This window comes from Narcine bancroftii, chromosome 5 (genome assembly GCF_036971445.1).
Source record: "Narcine bancroftii isolate sNarBan1 chromosome 5, sNarBan1.hap1, whole genome shotgun sequence".
Lineage (NCBI taxonomy): Eukaryota > Metazoa > Chordata > Chondrichthyes > Torpediniformes > Narcinidae > Narcine > Narcine bancroftii.
The window spans coordinates 232,251,342-232,277,858 of NC_091473.1; the positions used below are offsets into that span (position 1 = coordinate 232,251,342).

A 26,517-nucleotide genomic window follows, 5' to 3' on the forward strand; every position below is an offset into this window, starting at 1 on the left:
AAATGTTTGTCAGCAGACAAAGAGCCAGCTCATGTATTATACAGAGGTTTGACTTGCTCAGACCCTTAAAAGTATTTCTAATGATCTGCTGAGCTCCTCTTTCCAAAATAGAGACAGTTGGTCATGAAATACAAAACAGCAGACTGAACAATTAACATGCCATTAGTCATCAAAAAAAAAATCATTCGAATAGTTTGGCATTTAGAATGACCACAAAAACTCTGTGCAGCATGTCTTACTTCTTGACCACGGAATGCTCACATTGCAAGCTCCATCCAACAATTACTGCATTTGTTGAGAGCATCTGGCTTTCTCTCAGCTATCAACCTTAACTTTGCTCTTTTTTTATATGTTACAAAATTCTGCTTGAATTTCATTGCACAACTCACAAGCCCAAGAGAACCTATCTTGTGTTTCCTCCTTAGCAAGAATATCCCTTTTATGGGAATGAAACCAAAAGAGAACGCATCACTCCAGGTACGTTTTAGTCATCAAAGAGTAAAGAAAGTTCACAGTGCCACCAAATGATTTCAAATTGTTGTGTTGTATCGTAAAATTTACAACCAGAAACCTCTCCCAACTGTCATGCATGACTTCATGCTTTCAATGTTATACGTTCTGGACCTATGATCCAGGACAATGTCTATATCAGGATCTTGGTAATCACAGTGACAGCAACCAACATACATCATAGGACAGACATCACCCAGGTGATATTTAACCACGATGGATGGTTGCCTTGCTCATGGCAACAAGTTTTAACCACAGAGTTAAGACCAAGTGTTAAGCACCCTCACTTGGGCTGCTCTGGAGACAATGAAGATGCCAAACTTTATCTTCTTGTTTTCCGCTTCCCAATCAGACTCCACTCCATGCCAATGTCCTCATTGTTCCCTCGGCTGCTTTTTTTTTGCTCAACAATCTTTTCTCCAGCACACCTAATATTTTTTAATCTCGCCAATATCCTCACTGAACTATTGCTCAGCAATATGATCATAAACCATCTGTCAAGACCAGACTGCATAATGATCTTCACATAATCATCGTCACCACCAACCTAGCTCTCTCCAACCCACAGTAATCTCTCTCCCCATTCCCATGCTCCTTTTCCAGCCCCTTCTACCTTTATCCATCTTTTCAACACTTGCTCAAAACAATTCAGCCTCCTATCCGCCTGATCTTCTCAGCCAATCAAATCTCCATTCTGAGCTACAACCTGTTTGTCACCATTCATTCCTCAGCAGCTTTTCAGGTGAGGTTGCATGTGAATGACCTATTGTACGAAAACTTTCAGCACCAAATTTCCTGCCTCATACAACACTGGTGGAAAACATCCATTGAAGAATTTCTAAAACATATTTGTTTGGATAGTACCAAATTTTCACCAACACAAGTGGAATTTTTCATTATTTTGAGTTCTTTTATCCATATTTGTGGATCGACCTGTTTACATTTATCTTCAATATCAGAATTTTCATTTTCTTATTTTTATTTAAAATGTTTTGTAACCTGTAATGAGTTTATACGTTCTCACCATGCCTGTGTAGGTCCTTCTGGGTGTCCCCATTTCCTCCCACCTTTCAAACATACAGTAAGGAGAAGGGGAGGGTGTAGGTTACTTGGGAGGAATTGGGCGGCATGGGCTTGTGGGTCAGAAGGGCCTGTTACCATGTTATATTTTTTACATAATTTAATTTATAATAAATGGAACACAAAAACATTATCCTCATTTCAAAGGAACTATCAACTAAGGATTGAAGCAAATTTTGATTTTTGTTTTAATGTGAAAGGTTGGGGACCTGATGCAGAGAAGAGAACTGGAAAAAATGTGGTAAAGAATGGAAATCAAGTGACAATGCCAAACAAGTTATAATATTTTAAGATTATACTTTCAAGATATTAGAATGATCAACATGATCCAACAAATGAGTGGTCAAGCAAAGAGGTTATCGTAATTAGAAGTGATGTGGTAAAACTACCAACTTTGTGCGTGGCAAACCTGTCTAAAGTGCTTGCAGTAAAGAAAAATCAATGCAGATGTTGGAAATCTGACAAATGTTAATGGACCTGAAATAACGATTTCTGCCTCTTTCCTCAGATGTTGCATGAACTGCTCCCAGTATTTTCTGGTTCTATGTCAAAGCGGCTACAGATCCACTGAACAGTCAGAGTCGGCAACATACCCCACTCACTCAACTTGCTGAGAGCCTCAGCTGTGGCTCTCCAGTGGCTCCCTACAGTGATTCCACCTGCCATCACTAGCTCCTCCTGAATGAGCTTGTCAGTGGGAATGCAGAATTTCTTGGGCCTAATACAGCATGGTCATTGTATCAACACTTTGCTCTTCCACTGTGGGCTGCTTCAAATACTCAAGTTAGCCAGCAAAACTGTAAGGCTACCAGAAAAATACTACTCATATAAGGTAAAACCCCTATTATCCAGAATTCAAGCAACCAGCAAAAAAAAATGTAGGAAATAGGTAAACATATCCATAAAAGAAATTGATGAGAGGAGGGCAGTAAATGTGGTTTATATGCATTTTAGTAAGGCAATTAACAAAGACCCCATGAGAGACTCATTCAGAGTCATGAGGCATGGGATCTTTGGAAACTTGGCTGCATGGAAAAAATTGGCTTGCAAGAGAATAGTAGTGGATGGAAAGTATTCTGCTTGGAGGTCAGTGTCTAGTGAAGTTCCACAGGGATCTGTTCTGGAGCCCCTGCCCTTTTGTAATTTTTTTATAAATGACCAAGATGAAGAGGTGGAATGATGGGTCAGTAGGTTTGGAGATGACACAAAGGTTGGAGGAGTTGTGGATGGTACTGAAGCTTGTGTCAGGATGCAAGGTTGGGCAGAAAAGTGGCAGATGGACTTCAATCCAGATAAGTGTGAGGTGATGCAATTCGGAAGGTCAAACCAGAAGGCTGAGTACAAGGTTAATGGTTGGTTATTTAAGAGTAAGGAGGAACAGAGGGAGGATGGGGTCCAAATCCATACATCTCTCAAGGTTGCCATGCAGGTTGATAGGACAGTTAAGGTCTATGGGATGTTGGGCTTCATTAGCAGGGGGATTAACTTCAAGAGAGGTCATGTTGCAACTCTACAAATCTCTGGTGAGACCACATTTAGAGTATTTTTTAAAAATATTTTAGTTAAAATGTTCTCCATACGTGTAGAAGTCAAAGAATAATATAATACAAATTACAAAAAGAAAACAAGTTGGAAAGTACATACATGATGGTATATATTTCCCCCCCACCTCCACCAAAACCTCCCCCCTCCCCAAACCCACCACCCTCAAAATAATTAATATAAAATGTAGTTATGTAAAAGAAAAAAAAACTTTCAGGATTGCCCAGAGGGATGCCATCTGACACACATGTTTAATACAATTTAGAGGAGATTTTTGCAGGTCCAGAGACACAGGAAACACATAATTACAAATTTAAACCTAATATTTGAGTATATGGATGCCAAATTTATTTATCAAACTATATGTAGTTTTTTTCCAAGGGAATACAACTTTGAATTTCTGCCACATTTAGAGAATTGTCTTCAGTCTTCGCCACCTCATTATAGGAACGATGTGGAAGCTATAGAGAGGAGATTTACCTGGATTGGAAAATAAATCTTAAGAGGCATGGTTAGCAGAGCTGGGACTTTTCTCTTTGGAGTGAAGAAGGATGAGAGGAGATTTAATAGAGGTCTACAAGATTCTGAGAGGCAGAGACAAGGTGGACAGCCAGTGCCTGTTTTCCCAGGGCAGGAACAGTGAACACCAGAGGACATATGTACAAAGTGAAGGGAGGGAAGGTCAGGGGAGACATCAGAGGTAAGATTTTATACAGAGAATTATGGGTGCTTGGAATGCCTTGCCAGGGAAGGTGGGGGAGGCTGAAACATTAGGGGCATTTAAGAAACTCTTAGACACATGGATGAAAGAAAAATAGAGGGTTTTGGGCAGGTAGGATTTAGTACTTTTTTTTTGTAAGGAATATATGGATTGGCACAACCGCGAGGGCCAAACTTTTGTTCTGTAATGTTCCATGTTCTATATAAAAAAAAAATTAATTTTAAAATTGGAGCACCTCTTCATTCATTCATCAATCACACAGCACGTAATCTCAAGGAAGTGGAAAATTCACTTAGCTGGCATCTATCAAGCCCCATAGGTGCCGGATACCAGGGGTTTTAGTATATAAATTACTGCAATCTCATTGTTTGCTAAATTGTTGTGCAAGAATGATTGAAGTCAAACCTTGATAGTGGCTAAAATCACCTGGAATGTCTATCATGTTGGGAAGATTAGGATCAGCTCAAAATGCCAATCCATGGATTTGAGATGGTGAGCCCTATACCCATTCTCACTGCAGGTCCATGAAGCTGTAACAATTCCTGTCCATAAAAAGAGGACCAGTACATTCATCTAATGCATCCCTAGCTTGAACCACTGAAGCTGGATCCTCATGTTGCACTCAATGACTTGCTACTTCTGGCAACCTTACTTGCCTCAAGAAGCAGATATGCATATTTATAATCCCAGGCAAAGGGCTTGGGGCATTTTTTTGGATAAAGTCAATTCAACACATTCCTTATAACACAAGATGAAATCTTAATTAGTGTCATGACTGAGAAAAAAGCCCAAGTTGTTTCCTTAACCATATTATATTTAATGACCAGTACAATTATGTATTAATTATTTCAATAGACTGCACTTAGAAAATTATGGATGGCTGAGCATCCCTGAAGATCAAACTTCTAGATTATTAGCCCATTTATTTTCAGCTTAACATTGAAACCAGTAGATAAAATAATTCCACAAAATTATATATTAAGCAGCACAATTTTAAACATAACACAACTATTTCTAATTGTCAATTATGTTGGATTTATGTTTTTTGCTATGCCTCATTTGATTGTATAGCCAAAATATAATGCATTATAAATTTCCTGGAATCGATTAATGATGTTGCAAATATTTAATAGTCATTTTGTGAAAAATTTGAAATCCAAGTGGCAAAATCAACTGAAATAAATCTGTCTTCTCAACAAATAGAATAGATGAATGTGACCTATAAGAAAGCCATATTAACCCTACAAACATTGCTATCATAGATTGTTCCTCCCAATAGTGAACAAGACAGGACAGGTCCTGGATTGTGTATGTCGGGAAGCACTTTGGGTGCAGTGATCATAATGCTATTTGCTTTGAGATAATTATGGATAAGGATAGGTCTGGTCCTCGGGTTGAGATTCCAAATTGGATTAAGGAAATGAAAAATGATATAGAAAGCATGGATTGGGACAGTTTTTAATCTGGCAAATGGGAAGCCTTCAAAGGTGAAATTTTGAGAGTACAGAATTTGTATGCACAAGGTACCTTGATTTTTGAGAGATATTGGGAGTCTGGTTAAGAAGGCGTATAGCAGATAAGTCAACAAGGAGTAAAGGAGGTCCTTGAGGAGTATAAAAATGCAAGAAAAATCTTAAGAAATAAACAATAGGACTAAAAGAGACACAAGGTTGATTTGGCAGACAAGATGAGGGAAATTCCGAAGAGCAAAAGGATAGTAAGGGACAAACTTGGTCCTCTTGAAAATCAGTCGTCGTTGTCTATGCATGGAGCCAAAAGAGATTAGAGAGATCTTCAATGTATTTACTCAGGAGACTCATAAAAAAGGTATGGAAGTGAGGCAAACAAGCAGAGAGGTCATGGAACCTGTACAGATTAATAAAGAGAATGTACTTGCTACCACAAGGCAAATAAGAGTGGATAATACCCCAGGATCAGATCTGATACTATTTATTGTCATGTAATAAAAACAAAAATATAATATTACACAAAACTGGCATTAGCCTACCAGGCAAGGATTCAACATTAGCACTGCCCGGGACTCTTTACAGTCAGAGAGAAAGAAGCAAGGGAGACACTCAGAGAAACCCAGTGTCCGTGCATTCTCCTCCAGGAATCCCATCGCCTCTGCTGCTGTACAAGACTCCAGTTTAATTCAAACCATCTGCAACCTGAGCCCAGATTTAAACCTCTGACGTGATGAGGAAGCCTTCAGGACCCAGGGCCCTTCTGGTGCCATTCTTGCCATCAGCAACTTCTCCAATCCCGGCTCAGATACCTGGTTCTCATGAGACAGTCCCCAGCATCCTACAGCCTGGTGTGAGTTCTTTCACCTCAAGTTGGCAGCAACCCAGAACATGAGTGCGTTTTTCGCTCATAAGTCACCAACATCTCACTGCTTATGACCTTCAACTGCAGAGCCCCTTGCCTGTCCACCACCATGGTCACCATCCTTAGGGTCATCTCCACCTTCTCAAAGGGGAGTGTTCTTCCCGCTCTTGGTGCCCTGTGCCAGTCTGCTGCTCTTCTGGAGTCTACAACCCTTTGTGGCCACGGTGCTGCATGGTCACCACCACCTTGGGTACAGACCCAGCGTTCGCAGGATTTTAAAGAGAACACTGTTGGCTCATTTAACAGGACATTTAAAGTCTTTACAGAGCCAACGGCAGTAGGACTGGGTGGTAGGACCTCGCGGTGTAGTGCTGTGTCTCTGCTCTCCACTTTCTTCATGTTTGCACCAGCAGCCTTGCCATTACAGCAATTCTGCCCTTTTTTTAATTTTGTCAGGGCCAGACAAGTTATTCCCTCAGACCTTCAGGAAGGTTAATGTGAAATTTGCAGCAGCCCTAGCAGATATATTTAATGTTTATACATTTGGGTGAGGTGGCCGAGGATTGGAGGGCAGCATTTTTAAAAAAGGCTCTAAAAATAATCCAGGAAATTATAGGCCAGTGAGCTTTACATCAGTAGTATGTAAGTGAGTAGAAGGTGTTCTAAGAGGTCAGATACAAGTATTTGGATAGACAGGGACTGATCTGGAATAGCCAACATGGCTTTGTCCATGTAACCTTGTTTTAAATCTTTTAAAGCTTTTCAAGGAGGGTTACCAAGAAAGTTGATGATGGAAAAGATGTGGAGGTTGTCTACATGGACTCTAGTGTGTCTTACCATATCGGAACGTACAAGTGGATGTCAGGGACTGATTTGGAATAGCCAACACGGCTTTGTCCATGTAACCTTGTTTTAAATCTTTTAAAGCTTTTCAAGGAGGGATACCAAGAAAGTTGATGATGGAAAAGATGTGGAGGTTGTCTACATGGACTCTAGTGTGTCTTACCATATCGGAACGTACAAGTGGATGTCAGGGACTGATTTGGAATAGCCAACACGGCTTTGTCCATGTAACCTTGTTTTAAATCTTTTAAAGCTTTTCAAGGAGGGATACCAAGAAAATTGATGATGGAAAAGATGTGGAGGTTGTCTTCATGGACTCTAGTGTGCCTTACCATTTTGGAACGTACAAGTGGATGTCATACACTCCCACCCCACCCTCATCTCCCAGCAATTAGACGTTGGTCAACACCCCACTCCCCCCGAGAAGTGACTCCAGTTCTCGAGCCTCGGGCAGCGCCCACCAAAGTTCTGAGGCTGTGCTGGTCCCAAGCTCGTGAGCCTACCTCAAAGTTCACACATGCCCATCGTTATTGAATGAAGATCTACCGGGACCAATGCCTGAAGAGGGCGCACAAAATCAGTGAACCGCTGCGGACTCGAAAGGCCAACATGGCCTGTTTCCGCTCCGTAAATGGTTATATGGTTATATGGAGTTAGTCAGGAAGGTTCAGTTGCTCAGTATTCATGGTGAGGTAGTAGCTTGAATTCAACGTTGGCTTTATGGGAGAAGCCAGAGAGTGGTAGTGGATTTTTGCTCAACTGTGACTAGTGGTTTACCTCAAAGATTGATACTGGATCCATTGTTGTTTGTTATCTACATCAATGATAATGTGGTAAATTGGATCAGTAAATATGTAGATGACACAATGAATGGAGATGGACTGGACTGTGAGGAAGGCTTTCAAAGCTTGCAGAAGAATCTGGACCAGCTATAAACAAAAAAAAAAGGGGCTGTAAAATGGCAGATGAAATTTAGTGCAGAAAATTGTGGTGTAAAATCAGAGGAATACGTAAAAGGAAAGTGTTTATGGAAATCCTCGGGGGGGGGGCGTCTTCAAGTAGGGTGGTGGAAATGTGGAAAGAGCTGACAGCTGAATTGGTGACTCAGTTTTGACATTTAAGAAAAATTTGGACAGGTACATAGTTGGGAGGGGTATGGTTGAATATAGTATAGGAGCATGTCAGTGGGACAAGACAGAATAATAGTTTGGCACAGATTAGAATGGCCAAAAGGCCTGTTTCTGTGCTACAATGCTCTATGTTCATATATGAATTGAGTTTTTGCAATTCTGAAGCTGCTGTATTTCAACAGCTCTAGTTCGATTATTCATTTATGAGTGTTGTCAGGGTGTCTTGGCAAAAAGAAGGAAAAATTCCATCAATCAGCATCTCCCCCCACCCTCATCCAGAGATACTGAGGCTGATAGCATTTGCTTAACTCAAACAAAAATGGAATCAAATCTCAAACTTTTCCAAGCTTGGCTAATAATTTGATGACTTTCTGAGCCATTTGGAGGGGAGGTGGGGGGAACCTGGGGGCAGGCGAGGTGCATAAAGGTTTTGAAATATTTCACATATTGTTTTCTCCTTTTAAAATATTTGCTGTTTGTTTTATGTTAGAAAGTTACTTGTCAATGACATGAACACGGGCAGATTACACTAAAAGCTTCACAGAAGGCAAGTTCCCTTGATCAACAGGCCAGACACTGATTATCCCTGCACAGACCAAATCAATGTCAGTCGAAGACAGAAAATCTCTTACGTGGTTATCCATTTATTATAACATCAACACACCAATGGCTAAAAACATTCAATATGTAGATTAAGAGAAAAGAAAGAGATGTGATGTTATATGAATTTGGCAGCAGATGGTAAATAGTGGGACACTAAAATCACTCAGTTTGCTCATGACTTAATGATTGTCCATGCTCACAAAGTTAAGTGAGAAATGAGGAATGTTTACAAATTCCTTCTTCAACAGAATCAGGTCAAGTAAATCATGTTTTATTGTGATCGATGCCAATCTTGACATGATACAAGGATGAACAGCAAATACAACTATGATGTGGTCCTCATCAAGCAGAAAAAAAAAAATTTGGTCGATGAATCTATCATCAAACAAATGGCTGCTTTCTTGCTTCCTTGGTAGAATTGTTAAAGGATAGGAGCTGTGATTGAAGTGTCTCAATGAACATGGTGTCAGCCCATGGTGGTTCTGGCAAATACCTAGCTTGAACCATCTGGTAATAGAAGACCAATTTAACTCTTTTTTTTCTACTTTGGTAAGAATGTTAAAAATAGGGAAAGCTACACAAAGGGACCTGACAGTGGGGGAAGTGACAAGATTCTCTCAATCTCTGAAGAAATTTTACGTTTATTTCTGTTCCTTTTCAAAGTGGCATGGGAGCAAGGGGACGATTTGCTGGCCTTCGAAGAGCATGTAAAAGGAAGCCTTTAACTATATCTCTATATACATGACAATAATAAATAAATCTAAAAGCGTACACATGCTCACACAATTTTTGTTTGCTCAGATGACCAAAAGACACTCATTTAAACAAATGTAAAGTTATGCCATACCTATGGGTTATCTGTGATCCCCTCAAGCTTGACATGGTGTCTTCCAAGTTCTGACGAAGATCAACAATATTTTGAACAGTCCTTTTTCTCTGCGTCTCAGGGTCTTTGAATCAAAAGAATACGCATTAAATGATTACATTATTTGATTCATTTCAATGTTATATTTGTATATTATTCTACAGTTGTTAATGTATATTTAATTATCTTCAAGTGCAATTTTATAAAGCTGTTATCCAAGAAATCAATAGTACCTTTCAAAAATTGATCACAAATAGATCAATCAATCATTTTTTTTTCCCTGAATCCTTGAGAGAGAAAATAAAACTTGTTAGAATTAAAGACAAGGCTAAATTGACTTGAATTAAATGATATCAAAAGCAAATACAGTTTTGAATGAATACAGCTATTGTTGTCACTTTTGATTCAAGATTTGATTCAAATTGGTGAATCCCAGTTGATCCTTTCAAAAAAAATCAAAATAGATTGCAAGTGTTTCCTTTATTCATTGTTCATAAAATTAAGGTTTGCTCATGAATACATGGTTACAGTTCTGTATTTTAAAGCTCACATGAAGAAATACATTGTAAATGTGGGAATGAAGTGTCAGGCTTGTAGCCAAAGGACCTTGGGTCTTCACCCTGAGCCAGATGGTTAGAAAGCATGAAGCCAAAGGCTGCCTGCCACATCAATTCAGTTGTGTCAGCTGAATAAATCTGGGCAGTTACCAGTCTGGGACACTGCGTGAAGCTCAAGGGAAGAAAAACTGACATCACCTCACCCCACTTAAATCCATCCCCCACTGTAGTGCTGCAAGCAGTTATGTTAGAGCCCACTGCCAACGTGATCCCTTGAGGAGATTGTGCGATATATACAGGGCAATCAAATGTTGAGAATCAATGGTGGAAATAAAAAAAAATAGCTTTTGCACACATGACAATAATTAAATAATGTGCTACAAGTTTAAACGCAAAATATCACGAATAGACCGCTGTTTCATTTTGTTCAAAATGTATAAGGACTTTACATGTCAAGATATACTAAACATAAGGAATATATAGCTCTGAGGTACTGATTTGTCACTCTACTGGCAACTCAGCTCCCGATCCCGTAATAACACCAATAATATTTGGTGCAATTTTTAATCTAAAAAAGTGATGGGTGGAATTCAATTTAGAGTCTTAACCACAATTGCCCATGAAGAGGATAATGCTTTCTATTTACTTTCATCAATTAGTTTGGGTAATACATCATCAATGCATTTACCTCTAGTTTTATCTACTATTTCTGAGATTATGCATTCCATACACAGATCATGAGTAACAGACCACCGAGGCAATCAATATTCTCCATTACTGTGTCAAATTAAAAGACAGGTTCAAAGTAAATGCAATTTGTCAATGTTATTTATGTGTTTAAAGAATATTAAGTGTAAAATGGTCTCCTAGATGTAACAGTGGATAATTGTGAGTATTTGGCAACCTTGTCTATAAATGAATACAAGCATATGTTTTTTTTTGCATTTCTACTTTTATGCTTAACTAGATGATGGTGATATGCGACCCATGGGCATCTATTAAGCACACTGAAGTTACCAATATCTAAGCGAAATATAAGTACTTCTTTAATACATTGTTAAAAATTAACCCATCCTTGATTCCTGCATTAATCAATATTTTCTACCTCCCTCCAAGCCATCATAATGACCACAAATTCACTAATTTGATTTTAAGAATAATTAATGCTGAACTGAACAGAGCCAAAGTGCATTTTGTGCATCGATTTTCTCTTTTTTTTTTCCTTTTTCAATATTTTTATTAACATTGAAATTTCACATCCAAAAATCCAGAGTACACTTGGATATGTGTTAAAATTCAAAAAGATACATTATACTTAAATCATATTATTTCATCCAAGGTATCCCATATTTTAATCAAGCACATTATATTGCATTGATATATTATTTTATTATTAAAAAAAAAGAAAATCTAAACCCAGTACCAAGAAAGAAGCTGTTTGGCCAAAAAAAAGGACAGAATTCTTATCAGGCTGATAAATTACCTCATTAGTCAATATTTCTATCTTCATAATAAATCAAAGACTATAAAAATAATTCAAAAAGTGTGCCCACATTTTTGAAAATTTACATTCAAAATCAGAAATTGAGCATCTAATCTTCTCTAAGTTTTAACATGTCATAACATCACATGACCATTGAGCATGATTAGGTGGGGTAACATCCCTCCATCTGAGCAACTACGCCCACTTGGCCATGAGAGGAATAGAAGTTAATACATGTGGCTCAGATGTCGCTAATGTTATGTCACTCTCTGAAACAATACCAAATAAAGCTGTTAAGGGATTTGGTTTAAAATTAACATTTAAAAGTGCGGAGAAAGCTTGAAATACTTCAATCCAATATTTCTCATAATGAAGGACATCCATTGTTGCATTTATCTCAGCAAGGAGATACATCCACATAAAAATGAGATAGTTTGACTTTTGACATGTGAGCCGTATAGTCTACTTTAAATTGTAGGAGAGAGTGGTGGGCACATAAAGAAGAGGTATTAACCAATTTCAAAATTGCATTCCAAGTTTCTTCAGGAATTAAAAGCTCTAGGTCCTATTCCCAGGTTTATTTTAAATTTTATCTAACAGAGCCTCTCTTATTCCCAACAACATATCATAAATGTTAGCTATTGAACCATTATAGAACAGTTGTAAATTAAAAATTAAATCAATTAAATTATTGTCAATCCTCTTAGAAAATGTATGTAATTGAGATTGTAAAAAAAATCTCGAGACAATAGATAACAAAAAAAATGAGAATTTGGTAGAGTGTATTTAACTGAATGTTGTTTAAAGGAAGCAAGACTCCCCTCGACAAATAAATCTTTAAAACATTTAATGCCCAATCTATATCATTCTTTAAAAGTTACTTCAATCATGGAAGGTTTAAAGAAATAATTAGAAAAAAATAGGACTAGAGAGAGAAAATCTCATTAAACCAAAATGTTTTCTAAAGTGTATCCAGATTCTCAAAGTATGTTTAACCACTGGATTATTCCTATGTCTTTTTTTTTATTCACTTGACTCAATCTTATCATCTTATATATAGAAGAATAAACATCCTCGCCTTTTAAAAATGGAGGTTTAGTTTTATTTTGGGGAAGTCAATATATGAAACCTTACATTTTGGTCATGTTATAATAACCGTGAAGACTGTCCAATATGGATCTCTCTGGAATCTAATTCTGTTACAACATTTTCTCTCATTTCTCTTCTTGGATCCTCACTTTCTATATCTATAAATCTCTAAATGGATTTTCTGTTCTTTATAGTCAGGCTGCAAGGTGGATAGGGTAATGACTGTATAAAAAATATTGAGAAGATTAACACCAGAAAATCAGCAAGACTTTCATTCTTTCTTCCACAATGTGTTCCCGTCACTGACAAGCCCATCATTTATTTCTCATCACTAGTTACCTGTGCACTGAATGGGGCTGAGAGATCATTTCAGATGGAAAATGAGAATCAAACATATTGGTGTGGGTCTGGAGTAAAACGTCTATCAGAAAAGGTAAAATTGGGAGATTTCCTCTCAAGAATATTAGAATCAAGACTATTATTGACAAGCTACCCTGTCATTACTAGTTTTTTTTAAATTCTCAATGTATTTTATTACATTGAAGTAGTTGGGTTTATATTCAAGTCTCTGGTCAGTAATTCAGATTCTTTTTAAGAAAAAAAAGTTATTGTTTCATGTCAGGGGACTTTTATCAGACCTGAAAACTTGATCGGATTTCCCTTTCGACAGATCCTGCTTGACCTGCTGAGTGTTTTCATCATTCAGTGTTTCGGAAGAGGTAGACATCTATTTAAAGAAAGGTTGAAACACTAAAATATTGGCAGGAAGTGATCAAATCATTGGACCTTCCTGTGTTCCCAGCATACTTCCACTTTCAGCGGACTGAGCAGAGGTCAGGAGTCTTTAGGCCAAAGATGAAACAGAAGGAGCATGGGTCTAGTCAAGATGCTAAGGTCAATTTGAAGGACAAAATGCTTTTCTCTGCTCCATCAATTTTGTATTTTCTAATTATTTCCTGCTAAGTAGATCTCTAAAGTACATATGGAACAACACAGCAATCATGAACAACATCAATTTGTTGATCTTATATTATTTCCATACTTAGCACAAAGCCTTACTGGGAACATATATTGTAAATTGAATTGAGCATATTTGACTTGCATCTATTATGAGTAGCAACTCAGATCTCCATTACTTTTATATCTATTATGAAAGTAATGGATACCTGAATGCAATTAGGAGATATAGTGTGTGCTTCCAGCATATAGCATTTCATAGCAAGACACTTATATTGTCCCAAGCTTCTGGTCACCTATCACTTTAATTTTCCATCCCACTGTCACTCTTGTATGGTCTCTTTGACTTTCTCCACTGTTCCAACATAGTCCAAGAGAACTCCAAGGACCAGCACTCCATATCTCTGCATACGCATGACTTTCTCCACTGTTCCAACAGAGTCCAAGAGAACTCCAAGGACCAGCACTCCATATCTCTGCATACGCATGACTTTCTCCACTGTTCCAACAGAGTCCAAGAGAACTCCAAGGACCAGCACTCCATATCTCTGCATACGCATGACTTTCTCCACTGTTCCAACAGAGTCCAAGAGAACTCCAAGGACCAGCACTCCATATCTCTGCATACGCATGACTTTCTCCACTGTTCCAACAGAGTCCAAGAGAACTCCAAGGACCAGCACTCCATATCTCTGCATATACATGACTTTCTCCACTGTTCCAACAGAGTCCAAGAGAACTCCAAGGACCAGCACTCCATATCTCTGCATACACATGACTTTCTCCACTGTTCCAACAGAGTCCAAGAGAACTCCAAGGACCAGCACTCCATATCTCTGCATACACATGACTTTCTCCACTGTTCCAACAGAGTCCAAGAGAACTCCAAGGACCAGCACTCCATATCTCTGCATACACATGACTTTCTCCACTGTTCCAACAGAGTCCAAGAGAACTCCAAAGACTAGCACTCCATATCTCTGCATACACATGACTTTCTCCACTGTTTCAACAGAGTCCAAGAGAACTCCAAGGACCAGCACTCTATATCTCTGCATACACATGACTTTCTCCACTGTTCCAACAGAGTCCAAGAGAACTCCAAGGACCAGCACTCCATATCTCTGCATACGCATGACTTTCTCCACTGTTCCAACAGAGTCCAAGAGAACTCCAAGGACCAGCACCCCATATCTCTGCATACGCATGACTTTCTCCACTGTTCCAACAGAGTCCAAGAGAACTCCAAGGACCAGCACTCCATATCTCTGCATACGCATGACTTTCTCCACTGTTCCAACAGAGTCCAAGAGAACTCCAAGGACCAGCACTCCATATCTCTGCATATGCATGACTTTCTCCACTGTTCCAACAGAGTCCAAGAGAACTCCAAGGACCAGCACTCCATATCTCTGCATACACATGACTTTCTCCACTGTTCCAACAGAGTCCAAGAGAACTCCAAGGACCAGCACTCCATATCTCTGCATACACATGACTTTTTCCACTGTTCCAACAGAGTCCAAGAGAACTCCAAGGACCAGCACTCCATATCTCTGCATACACATGACTTTCTCCACTGTTCCAACAGAGTCCAAGAGAACTCCAAGGACCAGCACTCCATATCTCTGCATACACATGACTTTCTCCACTGTTCCAACAGAGTCCAAGAGAACTCCAAAGACCAGCACTCCATATCTCTGCATACACATGACTTTCTCCACTGTTTCAACAGAGTCCAAGAGAACTCCAAGGACCAGCACTCTATATCTCTGCATACACATGACTTTCTCCACTGTTCCAACAGAGTCCAAGAGAACTCCAAGGACCAGCACTCCATATCTCTGCATATGCATGACTTTCTCCACTGTTCCAACAGAGTCCAAGAGAACTCCAAGGACCAGCACTCCATATCTCTGCATACGCATGACTTTCTCCACTGTTCCAACAGAGTCCAAGAGAACTCCAAGGACCAGCACTCCATATCTCTGCATACACATGACTTTCTCCACTGTTCCAACAGAGTCCAAGAGAACTCCAAGGACCAGCACTCTATATCTCTGCGTACACATGACTTTCTCCACTGTTCCAACAGAGTCCAAGAGAACTCCAAGGACCAGCACTCCATATCTCTGCGTACGCACTGACTCTAGTCTCTGGACTCAGTGTTGAATTCAGTGTTTCAGATAACCAGCCTCTCCTGCTTATATCAACTTCAAAAAATTCTGATGTATCACTAACTCAGTTTCTTTTTTACATGTACGCTGTCTGGTCTGCTGGTTATTTCCACCAGACTATTATGTTTCATAATCTCAGCAGCTGCACTGTTTCTCATGGCACAGTACATCACATTTGTTTTTTTTTTATTTTCTTTCTCACAAGCCTGGAAGTTTCCAGATTGGATCTTGGTTTTCCATGGGTTGTCTTACCTCAGCATGAATCAAACTGTGGTTCTCCTGAACTAGAAAAAGGAATTCATGACAGATTTCCAGACAGGAATTCCTGTATCGCAATGCACATGTGAACATTGACTAAAACTCCAATGGGCTTAACTGCCACGTAAAAGCATGTGGGAAACACTCACTTGGAGCAGGATGTGAGTAACACACTCAGTGGCGTCTTAACCACAACGTTAACCCCATCGTGCCCACATTGTTCTCTGTATCGCTGCAATTGTTTTCATGAAGAACCTCGTCGAATCCTGAAAGGGGCTGGTGTTCATTTTTTGGAGTTGTTTCAAACAAATTTCTTGCCAGCTACTTGCGTGTCTATTGAGTCAACTGTGTAATGTGGCTAGTCATATGCAGATACACCAAGTGGCTAGTTCTCCCTCCTAAAGAAGATTTTTTTGAGCCAATAGACAAGTGTCTGCAATCCAAAATCTTTCAAATTTTAGCTCATATATTGTCAGATCTTTTGTTTCAGTTTCCCATTTGAATCTATGATCTGGTTACCTTGTTAAGTGACAAGGACACTGAAGGATCATTGCAAATTGGCAAAATATCATTTATGTCTCACTTACAGTCTTAGGATGTCCTGCAATCAATTAAAAACTGCTGAAGCTAGATAAATCACTTGACTACTTCAAGCATTATCCAAAAAGAGTGTGTCAATAATATGCAAAGAAGTTGACCTTGGATCAGTGTACAAGGTTATTTCATCATACTGCAGGCAAATGAACTGCTCACAGGGAAAGGCTCCAGATGTCTCAACAGCGGGCCTGCGTTATTGGATCCCTCGTGTAATCCACCTCATTTCCCAAGGGAAAGCTCGGCAAAACTTTTCCAAACAACGCCTTTCCCAACACTAAATGTAATCTTATGGAACATTAGTTACACAACTCTCAAGATGACAAGATGCAGACTGAACAATTGGTGCTGCAACATAGGTGGTCTCCTCTGTTATTGATATTTTCTGCAAATTTGCCCTGACGTGAATATACAGTCAATGAGTTGGATTTGTTTTAAATGGCGGAAGAAGCATTCTTTTGAAAGTACTGTAAAGGGATGTTAAAATCTGAATCAAGGGAAGCATGCTGATTAACAATGATAAGCACGCCAGACTTGAGATTGCAATGGTAATTTTACCAGAAATATGGGCAAATCGCACATGGTACTCTATACCTATGTGTCCTGATATTGAGCGCATTTAACAATGGCATTGGGAGCAACTCTAACCAAGCAATGTCACTTTACCTTCTCTCATTCATTGCTGATTGGAATGAGAGGTTGCACATTGGACGCAAGAAGCTCAATACTCACAATTGGCACGGGTTACAAGTTGGAACCCATCTTCCACAACAATATCAAGTAACAAAAGCTTCATTGACTTTGGATTGGATGCAGAAGACGACCGATAGGCAAGCAGAATGGAATATGTTGGAAAATCAATTTGAAAGCTTGCATTCCACTAAAAGCAGGTGGGCAAGGAGAAAACCACCATTGTTGTCTTCTCTGGGAAAGGTCAAGCTGGAAGCTGCTCAGTCACTGGGTTAGGACTGCAGAGGACGATGGAAACAGACACTAGCTAGAATCCACCAGGGTGATTTCGCTGACATTTCCATGCAATATGAAAATCACCTCATTTACATTTAGTGTTTATGGTGATTTTAATTTCTGCAAGTTGACAGTGTCAAGCCAAATTGGTAAATGGTGTATTAATATTGCAAGCCCAATCATTATATTTGGTTTAGTTCATCATGGAAAATCGAGCAGAAGGCATCAAACCCCTTCCACTAAAGACCAGGACCAAAACCAACCATCTCCAAGGCCCAGATCCTTCAGAGAGAATACTGACCCTGGAATCTCCAGCAGAAACTCCAATCTCATTCAACTCCCAGAATCCTGCAGACATTATTGATTTTTTTTCTCTCTGTATTGAAAACAGTCAATTTGTTTTCATTTCACTATTTGTTTACATGTATACATATCTTATTGAGTATACATGTATGTGATATCGTGCATGCATTTGGACATTAAAGCTGAACTTTGATCTTTGATTGCCAACTATGGGCATCTAGCATCATTGTAGTTTGTATGGGCAGACCACACACCAATTATAAGGCAAGCCTGTATTGGTCCATGCTTGTATTGGTCCGTGCCAATTTTTAGGCCATTTTTCTTAATCTTTCTACTTAAATTTATCAGATTTAAATGTTTCCATAGCACTTAGAACCCTTTGCATTTTTTCTTTGGATTTGTACTTTTCTGGATGTCTCAGAAACAATCTAAATCCTCAATATTTCCAGGTACGTTCAGGGAGTTTCTTTCTTTTGGTGGGTGGAGCTTGCTTTGGTCTCTCCCCACGATCCTGTCAAAGGTCCTTTCACCATGAAGAGCCTTGATCACGGGTTCTCCCATCAACTTCCTGAAAGGAAGTCAGTAGCAAGTGCAAATGGCTCGCTGCTGACTAGAAAAGTTGGGACAATGATTTTGAAGGAGACAGACGTGGGAGTAGTAACGGTCACAAACAAGGAGAAACCCTTCACAAAACAAATCTCATTTAAAATCCAAGAGCTCTGCTCAAGCCTGACAGTCCAGCCTCTGAGTGCCTTGGCAAAAACTTTGAAGAATGCCTATAGAGACTTCACGTGGGAGTTAATTGGACATGCTGTTGAGCAATGGATCATAGTTTTGAAAGCAACAGATGAACGGGCTTAAGCTTGGGTCCGGTTCCGCAATCTGTCTTGTTGCAGTTTGCTGTTCTAAAAAAAGTCATGTGGTTTTGCAAGGGGGGGGGGGAAGAGAGAGAGAGAGAGAGAGAGAGAGAGAGAGAGAGAGAGAGAGAGAAAGTTAGAGAAGAGAGAGAGAGTTAGAGAGAGAAGACTAAACAGGCTTTCTCTAAGAGAGAAAATTGGTTTCTGCAGTCATAATAAGCTGGCAGCTTGTTGAAACCCCATTTTGAAGACGGGTTGCGAGTTCTGAGTTCAGCCTGTTGAAAACTCTTGTGGTTCATACAAGAGGAAATGGCTGGCTAGAGTGCTTCACCTGAAATACGGCAAACCAAAAGAACTCTGTGGTTACCTACAGAAGAAGAGGTTATCATTTGGAAAACCCAGATGGGGCAAGTTTCTTCGGCAAGATACTGAAGTGGCCGATCAAAGGGAATCAGTTTGTGTGTCTCCAACGAACAACAAATCTCTCTCTGAAACTAACAAGAACCTTCCTGAATGGTAACCATTTAAGCACCAGAGCTCGGTGAAAATTCATAAATGTTATATCCTGTGCACAGTATAAGAATTGCTTGGAGGAGTGAGAAGAGAGATTGAACTGTGAATCAAAGAATTTTTTTGAACTATACACATTACATACATGTGCTCTTAGATTTAGAAGGGAGTGAAGCTAAGTTAATAGTAATAAGTTAAAGTTTGATCTTGTTTTTATGTTTAAAGAAAATTAAAAGTAACTTATGTTACCATTTGTTTTGGTGAATTTCTATTGCTGCTGGGTTTTGGGGCCTCTGGGCTCGTAACAATATTAAGAGTAAAACACGAAAGTTTGCAGACACCAGGGTTAAATTAGAAAACACAATGTTGTAGAAAATCAGCAGGTCAAACAGTGTACTTTATATAGCAAAGATAAAGATATAAAACCAACATTTCAGTCTAGTGTCCTTCGTCGAGGTATGGACAAACTATGGGCAGGCACGCAAACAAAATGTTGGGGGGACAGGGGGATAAGTGCAGTCCCGCAGGCAGGATATGGGGGGAAAACAAGGGGGTGAGGGCAAGCAAGGGGAGGAGGGGATGGCTCTGTGAATGGAGAATGAAGGGGTGAAGAGCTGGATGAAAAAAAGACAAAGGGATAGAGAAGAGAGAGGAAGAACAGGGTGTAGGTTTGCAGAAACCAGAAAAATCGACGTTACTGCAATCCATCTGGAGCGTGACAAAACAGAAAATTAGGTGTTGCTCCTCCAATTTACAGGTGGTCTTAGTTTAACAGTACATGAGGCCATGGACACTCACATCAGCACAGGAATGGGGTGCAAAAATGAAATGATTGGATGTTGAGAGATCCCCATCACTGATGAAGACAGAGTGAAGGTGCTCAGCGAAGCATTCTCCCAGTCTTCATCCAGTTTCTCCGACGTAGAGAAGGCCACAATGGGAATACCAGACACAATAGATAACTCCTGCGGACACACAAGAGAAGTGTTGCTTCACTTGGAAGGAATGTTTCAGGCCCCGAATGGTGGTGAGGGAGGAGGTGTGGGTGCAAGTGTGGCCACAGGAGAAGGTGCCAAGGTGGGTGAGTGGGCAAGGAAGTCTCAGAAGGTGGAGAGGGAAAAATATGTCTTGTGGTGGGATCATGTTGTAGGTGATGTAACTTATGTATGATAGTGTGTTGGATGTTGATATTGATTTCTGTTTGATAAAACTGGGTAGTTTATTAGGTCACACTGAAGGACAGGTAAGAGCCAGCCAAAGTACTCAGTGTCTAGAATCACAATAGGCCAAAAACACCAGGTTTTCATCCCAAGAGTATAGAAGTAGACCAGATGGGTTTCTGTAATGACTTAGTACCTTCACAGTGATCAGTATCAGTTCCAGCTTTTCATTTCAGGAGTTATTTAGCTCATTAACTATCATTTCCATGACTTTAAATAGCTTAGGCATTTATATTATTAAATCTGCCAACATATCAGTAAGAGAACTGTTCCCTGAACATGCTGGATAGATTTGGCCTCATGAAGAGATTTTTTTTCTCCCCCTTGTCCTCCCCCCATTGAGTTGAATAGATTGCCCATCTCTGATCATCCTTTGCTCATTCTCCCAGTAATGCTGTATTAAAGGGGATTGTCTACTAATGCACCAGGTCTGAAAACAACTGGCTTATGCAGAAACCAGTGGCACTCATATCCACAGTGATGAAGTGTTTTGAGAGGCTGGTATTGAAGCATATCAGCTCCTGTCTGAGCAGCAACTGATCCATTCTAATTTACCTACCACAGCAAAAGGTCTATGACAGATGATATCTCACTGCCATAGATCTTCATAACAAGGGGAGTTTAGTATTGGAGCAAAGAGATCCTTCTGCAGTTGTACAGGGCCCTGGTGAGAACACACCTGGAGTATTTTGTGCACTTCTGGTCTCCATGTTTGAGGAAAGACATTCTTGTTATTGAGGGAGTGCAGAGTAGGTTCATGAGGTTAATTGCCAGGATGGCAGGACTATCATATTGAAAGATTGGAGTGACTACACTGGAATTTGGAAGGTTGAGAGGGGATCTGATTGAAACATACAAGATTATTAAGGGATTGGACATACCAGAGTCAGGAAACATATTCCCGATGTTGGGGGAGTCCAGAACCAGAGGCCACAGCTTAAGAATAAAGGGAAGGCCAATTAGAATAGAGTTGAGGAAAAGCTTTTTCACCCAGAGAGTTGTGGATCTGTGGAGTGCTTGGTCTCAGAAGGCAGTGGAGGCCAATTCTCTGGATACTTTCAAGAAACAGTTAGGTAGAGCTCTTAAAGATCGTGGAGTCAAGGATATGAGGCAAAGACAGGAACAGGGTACTAATTGTGAATGATCAGCAATAATCACAGTGGATGGTGTTGCTGAACTGAGGGGTCAAATGGCCTACTCCTGCATCTATTGTCTTTTGCCTCTGCAGAAAACCTTGATCACCTGGACAGCATAGACACATATATCAGGATGCTCTTTATTGACTACATTTTGACATTCAACACCGTGATCCCCTCAAAATTTATCAGCAAACACCAAGACCTAGATATCAACACCCCACTGCATAATTGGTTCTTGGATTTCCTCATCTCCAGGCTACAATCAGTACCAATTGGCAAGAACATCCCATCACAAACTCCATCAGCACTGGGAAAACACAGGGCTGCGTACTTAGCCCCCACTCTTCTCACTTTACGCGCATGACTGTGTGTTTCAGTATGACAACATCACCTACAAATTTGGTGACGCATAAAATCCCGCACTCAGTGTCACCAAGACAAAGGAACTGATTGTGGATTTAGGAAGGGAAAACCAGAGGTGCGTAATCGTTGGGGGATCGGAGGTGGAGAGGGTGAGCAATTTTAAATTCCTGGGAGTTAATATTTCAGAAGTCCTTTCCTGGACCCAACATACTGATGTCGGAAATTTGGTGTGACATTGTATGATAGGGAGGGGGCACCGATAGCTCTGAGCAGAAAGCCCTGCAAAAGGTAGTGGACACATCCTAAAATACATCACAGGCAAAACTCTCCCCACCAATGAGAAAATCTACATGGAACACTGCTGTCAAAGAGCACCAGCAATCATCAAGGATCCACACCACTCAGAACACGTTGTCCTTGCTGCTGCCATCAGGAAAGAGGTATAGGTGCCACAAGACTCTTAACACATTACTACCCATTCACCATCAGAATTCTAATCAACACTCAATCAGAGACTCCTTTCAGCACACTCACTTTCCACGTTATTCATTACTGAATATCTTTTCTGTTTTGCACATTTTTTACTTTTTCTTATTTGTTTACATTTCTTGGTTTTGCAAACATACATTTTCTTGAGTAGTTTTTTTTTGCACTACCAATAAATTGAAATTCTGCCTGGCCTGCAGAGAAGAAAAAAAGAATCTCATGGTTGTATGCAACATCATGGATGTTGTCTGACAATAAATCTGAACTAAGTCTTGGAATCAGCTAAATTTCCTTCAGTGCCTGCTACAGCACTCATGGGGATTATTTTGCAACTTAAAATAATTATGGGAAACAGCAAATCTTGCAGGATGATACTTCCAGCCAAAAGAAAGCAAATCACAATGAATCGGAATGTCACTGTTTTGGAATAGTCACTGTTAATATAGCAAGCGAGAAGAGCCAAGGAGTTTTGCAATGTGAAGTAGTTAAAGAAAGCAACAAACACTGATGAGAGTTGCAGTCAGAAATCTTCTTCCTTCTTTCTTTGGCTTGGCTTGGCGGATGAAGATTTATGAAGGGGTATGTCCACGTCTGCTGCAGGCTCGTTGGTGACTGACAAGTCTGATGCGGGACAGGCAGGCACGGTCCGAAATCAGTTTGCACCTCAACGGTGGAAGATACTGTGGTGGTACACCACCGGCCTACTGCAGGGGGCAACCTCTGAACCTGCAGGAGTGTAAGGGGACAGGACAACACCTGGCCGGCTGCCAATCAGTCGGCCTGAATGGATCAAGACCCACCCGGTTGGGTGTCAATCACCCTCCGGGATATAAGGCTGTGCCGGCCTCCCGAGGCCTCACACTGAGTTGCTGCAGCCACAGCCAGCCTGGCTCTGTTGAGGTTTTTGTGGATTAAAGCCTGTGGTTCAGTCTTTACCTTGTGTGTGTCTAACAGCGCACCACAGATATTTTTAAATATTGTTTTCTTTCTGCAGAAATTATATTGAGCTCTGCAAGGTTACGCAAAGAGATAAGAAACAGGGAGAAGGGGGTCGTACTGGTTCAGCTGCATCAAGTAAGAACATCGGGGCACATTTGCATTTGTACAATGTATATGACAATGAACTGATGGTCATTATCGACGTACAAAACATCAACACTGGCCCAACTCATCTGTTATTGTAATCTTCATTTTCTGCTTATTTCTCATGAAAATTCACTGTATGAGCAGATTGAGAGGTATGGAGATGGAGGAGTGCATGTCCACACATCCTTCAAGGTACCAAGGCAGGTCAAATATTATGGTTGTAGATAAATAATACATGCTTTGTTTAAAAAGGCCAGGCACAAAATCTCACCATTGAGGCCGCGCTAGAACTGTATTCAACAATGGTGAGGCTACCGTAGTTAGATCACTGCTCAGAGACCTGCTTACCACGTTGAAATGTGATGAAAATGGAGAGGGTGTGTTAGGGGATACTGGCAGAATTGGAAAAGTGTAGCTCTGAGGGAAGATTCCCCTTTGGAACAGAGGAGGCTTAAGGGAGATTTTAACTGAGAAATGAGGAGCCCAGACAGAATAAACAGAAAAGATCTATACATTTAGCAGATGTCTCAAAACCAATGGACAGATATTTAAAGCAACTGATGGAAGGATTAAAAAGGATATAGTGGAGTGGCGTCGTAACAATAACCTTGCACTCAATGTTAGCAAAACGAAGGAATTGGATGTGGACTTCAGGAAGGGGAAGCCATGTGAACGCAAACCATCCTCATTAATGAGTCAGCAGTGGAAAGTGTAAAGAACATCAAATTCCTGGGTGTCAACATCTCTGAATAAATATCCTGGGGCCTTCAGGTCGATGCAATCATGAAGTCGACTCACCAGTGACTGTACACCATGAGGAGTTTGAGGAGATTTGGAATGTCACCAAATGTCACTCTTGCAAATTTCTGCAGGTGTACCATGGAAAGCATTTTGACTGGATGCATCATTGTCTGGTATGGAGACGCCAATACACAGGACAGGAAAAGGCTATCGAGAGTTGTGAACTTGACCAGCACCATCTTCACTGAACTTCCCCTCTGCCATCAGATTTCTGAATGGTCAATGAACCATAGACATTACCTCTTTTTTTTTCTCTTCCAATTTAATTAAAAATGCAATTATAGATATTTTGCATCTGTAATGCCACCACAAAACAATGAATTTTGTTATAATAAATTCTGATTCTATCGAGAAACAGGCAAGGTGACTTCTGCAGTGATTCATCTTCACATCATTTTCATTTGTCCAGTATCAGCTCCTGATATCACAAGGTAAACACTTCCTGTGAAACATGCAATCTTCATTATCAACTCAAAAATCGTGTTACAGATTTTCCTACGCCGAGGCATTTGTGTTAACCTTCTCCAAAGAATTAAATATATTGGAGATCCGTGTGATCCTTGGCCATCCAGTTTTTCATGCTTTTCTTTCTTTTCTTTTCTCCTTTTTTTCCATTACAATCTCTCTTTTTTCTTCTTCCAGGGTGTCTGGGGTAGGAGGGGCATTGGGGGGAGTGGGGGATTTAACCATCATGGAGTGTATAACAAATCTATTTTTTTTATGTTTGTATCTTTTCAACTTTGTAACCAACTTCATGTATGGATAGAAATTTTAAACAAAATATTTTAAAAAAAATAACGCTACAGATTGCTCCAATGTTCAGGAATGAGTTATCAGTCTCTAAATTTCCTAAAATTCTCTCATGCTTGACAAACTTCTCAGCAGCCTTTGAGTCAATCTGAGAGGAAGCATTCAGATCCCATTTTAGTATATGAATCGGTGGTCAAAATGATGGATTGCTATTTTTAAATGTATTTTTGAACAATTTTGTAACTCTTTTTTGGGAGATCCAGTGCGAGTCTGTGCTAAGTAAACCATAGGAAGATGAGGTCAAATGTCCAGGGAAAAGGAAGGTGTCATAAATGTCAGACTTATAAATAAGACTGAAAGATGAATCAGAAAACAAAAGTCAAAAAAATACAGGAAGCCCAAGAAAGAGGGTGTGAAAATGGACAGTGGCAAAATTAAAAGGTTTGGGAGAGTATAAACTGTTCATGAGAAGAGAGGTGCGGAGAAAAAAGGGACAAAAATATCTGAGCATAGAGACAAGGAACATGGCAGAATATCAAAGGCACAGAAATGGCACAGTAAAAGTGAAGGGAGCGATAATAGTGAATGGAAAGAAGTCTTAGCAACTCTGCAATTATTTCACACGTGCTCATTAAAAGATGCAGGCATGAACCTAACAAATGCAGTATGTTTAAACTTGGTGGCGGTAGAAAAGCCAATTTATTCCAAAATTAACAGTCGCCTAAATTAATAAGAGAAGTCATAAAGGTTTTTAAAGTTTAACCGGCAGAGAAAATGCCATCATTATGCACAAGAGGTTTACCAGCAATCCTGATAAGACAATTAGGATTCATGGGAAAATACTTCAATGGTTGGAGTGATACCTCTCATAAAGGAGGCCAGAAGTCAATAATCCTAGCACCAGCATATCTCTACAAGAGTCCCTGAGGATAGCACCCTGCATGCAACCAACTCCAGCTTACTTCGCGAAGGATCTTCCTACCGTCATGAGAGCAGAGGTGGAGATGCTTGTCAATTATGACACAACTCCACTTCCAACTCTTCACTAAATGAGGAAGAATATGCCTGAAGACAGTGAGACTGTTCAGGTAAAGGCTGTTAAGTCACCACTGTCATTCACATCATAGAAATGCCAAACCACAACCATCTTCCCTCAACACTGAATGGCATGACCATCATGGAGTCCCCCACCATCAACACACTAGGGTCTGACCACAAACTCAGTGGGACCAACATCATAAATACCAAGTCTAATAAGGCAGGTCAGAAGCAGTGAATACGTTGACTGCAAAGTGT

At 40.0% G+C, this 26,517-nt stretch overlaps 1 protein-coding gene across 7 annotated transcripts in view; it reads right to left on the reverse strand.

Moving 5' to 3' along the window:
• LOC138765026 (neuron navigator 1-like) overlaps positions 1 to 26,517 on the reverse strand; it is a 674,255-nt gene that overhangs the window by 401,221 nt on the left and 246,517 nt on the right. For all 7 annotated transcript variants that reach the window (XM_069941668.1, XM_069941670.1, XM_069941669.1 and 4 more), the window contains one exon: positions 9,608 to 9,710. In XM_069941668.1, coding sequence (XP_069797769.1) covers positions 9,608 to 9,710 — 103 coding nt within the window. The remainder of the gene's footprint in view (positions 1 to 9,607; positions 9,711 to 26,517) is intronic.